Genomic DNA, 5195 nt, shown 5'->3' on the forward strand with positions numbered 1-5195 from the left:
CGGGACGTTGCCCCGCCCCCCGACCAATCCAGGCAGAGGAGCCCTGCGGGCCCCGCCCCGGCCGCGCCGCGGCTCTTGAGCTGCTGGAGCCTGCAGGATCTGCGGTTTACCCTCTGCGCGGGCTCAGGGGGTTTCAATTGAATGTCCAGGAAGGGTGAGGCACCGCGAGGGCCCGAGCTTTGAACCTGAGTTAGAGCACTGGGATGGCAGTCTCCACTTCCCAGATGTGGGTTTGGGTGGGAGGCCAACCTTGCGTTTCCGGGTAGCTGGGGTTCTTGGTTGGTTTTGGTTAGGATCAGGGTGAGAAGTAGCGAGCCGGTGGCCTCAGCCACAGTAAGTGCTACTGGGCTCCTGTATCCCTCTCCGGATTGTCGCGGCCATTTCTTACATCTGTGACTCTCCGGAAAGCCTTCTCGAGCAACCCCTCCCCCGCGCTGTCATTTTTTGTCTTTACCTTTCAGACACCCCCGCCCCGGCACCTGGGAATCCAAACCGTCCAGATCTCCCGAGACACCGCCCCTGGCGAGGGTGGATCTTAGGGGACGCTCTCCGAGAATTGCCCGCGAGGTGTAGGGACCCACGGGTAGCGGCTGGAAGTGGGGGTGGCGGCTCGAGCAATCCGGGCCTGGGAGATCCAGAGCCTCTGCCCTGCGGCCCCCTCATTCTCCGCGGCGTCCAGCTCCGCGTAAGCCTTAAACCCGGTGGGATTAGGGGCCCTGCCTTTCTCCAACGCTGGCTTGCAGCGTTTCTGCAGGTGTCATTTGCAATCATCTGCAAGGGTATAATTCAGAACACCTGTTGCAAGAAACAATTCCTAACTCTGGATTGGGAGGCAGGTGGGGGAATCTGGACGTTAATGGATATTTTAGGGGCTGTTGCTCATTTTAAATTTGGGCATCGAAAGATTAAACCGATAGTATGTAAATGTCTGGGTCTGTGCCCTAGCTCTCTGTGCAGTGCTTCCTGTGGGACTGCATCCTGGGAAAGGAATCTTCTGGAAATTTCCCTGGACACAAGCTGACATTTTTAAGCCCAGAACCCCTGGGCCTTTCCAGGTTTCCAGGCGAGTCGGTTTTGAGACAACATGTCTGCTTCAGTGAACGAAAGCCTTCAGCTTCAGCTGCTGGAGATGGAAATGCTGTTTTCTATGTTTCCTAACCAAGAAGAAGTAAAACTTGAAGATGTAAATGCCCCGAGGAATATAAAGAGATATTTGGAAGGTACAAGGGAGGAGCTACCACCAAATATTGAATTTGTCATTACACTTCAAATTGAGGAGCCCAAGGTGGGTGTCTTCATTTGTTTCAGGTGTTGCTGGGTGCCCAGTTTTTAACTGAAGTACCTGCTTTGTGGGCTTCCTGCTTAAGGAAACAAAGCATATTCCAGGTGCCTATTCCTTTACTTGTTTGGAGGCAAAACATGCAACACGGGATGCTCAACGTATCGTTTTCAGTAAACATCATGAATTTTATATGAATATGCACACCTTTTAAACAAATATGTCCAGTGCTTTTATTGAAAAAAATCTTAGTCTTACACTCCCATTATTCTGTTCACTCATCCAATTTCTTAGAAATCCAATTGTAGTACAAATTACCATTGCAGATACTGTGATTTTCACAAGTCTAAATATTATTTGTAACCAAACAGGCTTTTTAAAAGGGAATGTTTTTGGATTTGTTTTAATAGCACCATATGCAAAAAGCAAATACACAAAAGCTGAATGTTAAAAATGAATTTATTTCCCCTCATCTGATTCATTTATCTCCAACAGAAGTAGCATAGAGTAACATTGGACTGGTCATTTGAGAGCTGTTTTACCTATTTCCTAATCATCCTTCAGTTGTTATGCTAAGGAAGCTTCTTGCCTCCCTAGCCTGTATTCTGTCCTGATTGTTACACACTTCACTGGAACCCAGAACTTTCTTGTGGTAATGCTTCTCACAAATTAAATACTTCCTATATGGGATTTTTTTTTGGGGGGGCGGTCTTAATGTGTGTCTCCTTCGCTAGGCTCTAGACTTCATGAAGGCAGTAGTGTCTGACTCTTCTCTTTTTTATACCAGCACAGGGCACCTAGCATGTATAGCTCAATAAATATTAGAATGAATGTCTAAATGTAAAAAAATTTGTATATAAAGTACTTGGTAGATAACTGGCAATAGCAATGATCCTCTTTATCAGTCATGCAGTTGCAACTGATAAACTAGCTTGTGTGGTTTTATGATATTTAACTCTATTTGATTTCAATTTTAAGGTGACAATTGACTTACAAGTAACCATGCCTCACAGCTACCCCTACGTAGCACTGCAGCTATTTGCCCGGTCACCTGAGCTTGATAGACAACAGCAGCTACTTCTCAACAACAGTCTCACTTCTTATATAGGGACTTTTGATCCAGGTGAGCTCTGTGTATGTGCAGCAATTCAGTGGCTCCAGGACAATAGTGCAACGTATTTCTTAAACAGAAAGCTCGAGCATGAACCATCTGCCCAAGCAAAGCCAGTCAAGAACACATTCCTCCGAATGTGGATCTACAGTCACCATATCTATCAGCAGGACCTAAGGAAAAAGATTTTGGAAGTGGGGAAAAGATTAGATGTAACTGGATTTTGCATGACAGGAAAACCTGGTATAATCTGTGTGGAAGGTTTCAAGGAGCACTGTGAGGAGTTCTGGCACACAATTCGGTACCCTAACTGGAAGCACATTTCCTGTAAGCACACAGAGAGCATGGAGACGGAAGGAAATGGCAAGGACCTGCGCCTTTTTCATTCTTTTGAAGAATTACTCCTTGAGGCCCATGGTGACTATGGATTAAGGAATGATTATCACATGAATCTGGGTCAATTCTTAGAATTTCTCAAAAAGCACAAAAGTGAGCATGTTTTTCAGATATTATTTGGTATTGAAAGCAAAAATGCAGACTCCTAGGAAGGTACTGAGGCCTGTTCTTATAATTTCCCTAAGTCAGTGTTATTTATTAAGACCAAAATAAAAAGGCCAGTGGCTATGTAGCATCTTCAGTGAGAACCCTAGCTCCAGAATTTTCTCCTGGTGATGAAACAAATAGGTCTTGTAACTGTAACAGTTTAATTGTGATGTTACCTGTAGGTTCCTGTATTGTCTTTTGAAAATGATTTCATTGTAAATAAAAACCCATTTAACTAGTAAAGCTGATTTAAGCCTCAAAGTTAATATTTTAGAAATCAAACTGCAGTTGTGAATTTGTAACTATGAATATTTCTCCCTTTCATGTCAGCACATAGGTGACATACCAATTTGCATTGCTGGAAGTTAATTCTACATGAAAGAACAGATGAGAATGAAGGAAAGGCCTGTGTGTACTGCATTTGACACCCTATATGAAGTGTATCTGAGCAAAACTAGATACTAGCAATAATAGAGAAATCTTAGTAATTAAGTCCCAAGAGTAAAGGTATCAAACGTCCCCATGCTGTGCATTTTTCCTCAACAGATTATATCAGTTGGTCAAAGATATTAGCGATAATGTTAACAGTATTCTTAGTTCAATTCTTATGCACAAAAAATAGTTTGTTCTGTACACAATACTCCCCCGGTGTTTTTCCAAACTGCCCACATGCCATTATGCAGTACTATATAGAGGAAAGAAGATGGACGGGACCAGTGAGGAGAGCTACACAATGACCTCATTGAAGGAAAAAAAATTGGTAAGCCATCTCTTATGAAAATTCTATGTCCCACCAGTCTTTTTCAAAATGAGAGTTGATTTTAATGATTAAAGCCCCAATTTAAGTAGCTCTTGACAATCTTTCCATTACTAAGAGTCTATTCTTTAAGACCTGGGAATCTCCCAAGTGCTGAAGTGAGTAGCCCCTACAGCTTTCCCATGGCCTCCCCTTACAGCTGCTGCCCTTCCCTGTGGAGCAGTGCATTCTCACAGTGAGCCAAGGTACCTCACTGATGGCCTGGTCCTTTCAGGATGCTAAAATTAGGTCATGGGCTTGAGTGACATAGAGGAATGTCCTGTACTCCACAACAATTCTGCTTGATGCCAGTGGAGCGCATATGCTTTGATGAAAGAGTACCTTCTGGTTTTACTGTCATTCTAGGAGGCAAACATTTGTCCTTGGGCAAGGGAGGAGACATAATGGACTGGTAGACCCTGCTTAGTCAGAGACCCCTGTTCCTATGAGGCCTTGAAACGTAAGTTTCCTATCAAGGCACAACTTTAAGCCAAGGCTAAGAGCTGAGGATATATAATTAAGGCGTGACTCAGTTGGCAAATATGAAGATGGACCTCTAAACATCCGTACATTAAATAGAAAAATCAGAATTTCTTGATGGTTCACATGCCATCCATCACAGAACTTGAAAAGGTTCTCAGGGTGTCTGTCTGAAGTCTTTTGAACAAGATTATTTGGCTTTTTTCAAACTCAAGTAGCCTAGTAGTGTATCAAAAGAACAGTTATTTTCTGAAGAGGGCAAGGCTTTACACAGAATCCTGATTTAGCACAGAAACTCAGCCCCTTGGATCTTCCACATGGTAGAACTTACATCACTGCAGCCAGAGACCTTTTTCAAGTTTGGTCAAAGCAAAACATGTTTGTATGAACCCACAAATGGGTTTGAGTAGTGTACATACAAAATTTGGAGTCCACCAAACACAAAGTGCTGTCCTTAGGAACAGGAGGAATGAAGTACACAATTTGTTCTTCAGTATGAAGGGGACATGCCACCATGCCCAACACTGGACCTTCTCAAAACGGCTCGGGTGGCAGGCTCCTGTGTTTGCATAGTGTTTATTGTGTACCTTCTGGCATGTTTCTCACCAGGCATTCAGGAAACCCAATGACTTCTGAGTCCTAGATCCTATCTTCAGGGCATCATTAGTGTGTTGGACCAGCTAGTGCACAGTACAGTGATGAGATGGTTAAGGTCCAGTAGCAAGAACGATTTTCTAACCCAGAGTTCATATAATGCTGAAAATAGATGATTTGCCTTGTTTATTGAAATATAGCAAACTGTTTCTGGTGGTCTCTACTTTCTGGAATAAAGGAAAAACAAAAGCGTGGACCAAATTAATAGCTCCATACTGATTTGCTCCAAGAGAACTTGTCTGCCAGCAGCTGCAACGGAAATCACATCTGATGAATATGTGCTATCATTGAGACCCATCTGTCTCCTGCATATGCCAAAAATCATTGAGATG

General features: G+C 43.5%; 1 protein-coding gene across 5 annotated transcripts; it reads left to right on the forward strand.

Annotated features, from left to right (window-relative positions):
* The first annotated feature begins 61 nt into the window (after positions 1 to 61).
* On the forward strand, positions 62 to 3164 carry Rwdd2a (RWD domain containing 2A). Of its 5 annotated transcripts, XM_010631128.3 has the most exons (4): positions 72 to 154; positions 462 to 685; positions 946 to 1285; positions 2258 to 3164. In XM_010631128.3, exons 3-4 carry the CDS (start codon positions 1085 to 1087, stop codon positions 2933 to 2935), a joined length of 879 nt encoding a protein of 292 aa, XP_010629430.1. In that variant the 5' UTR covers positions 72 to 154; positions 462 to 685; positions 946 to 1084; the 3' UTR covers positions 2936 to 3164. The 5 variants fall into 5 exon arrangements, with proteins under 5 accessions (XP_010629433.1, XP_010629431.1, XP_010629430.1 ...); XM_010631131.2 differs by lacking the exon at positions 462 to 685 and having other exon boundaries at positions 62 to 154; positions 1056 to 1285; XM_010631129.3 differs by lacking the exon at positions 462 to 685 and having other exon boundaries at positions 66 to 154.
* Positions 3165 to 5195: the final 2031 nt, after the last annotated feature.

Source organism: Fukomys damarensis, unplaced genomic scaffold (assembly GCF_012274545.1).
Source record: "Fukomys damarensis isolate Sample0158 unplaced genomic scaffold, DMR_v1.0_HiC HiC_scaffold_14, whole genome shotgun sequence".
NCBI lineage: Eukaryota > Metazoa > Chordata > Mammalia > Rodentia > Bathyergidae > Fukomys > Fukomys damarensis.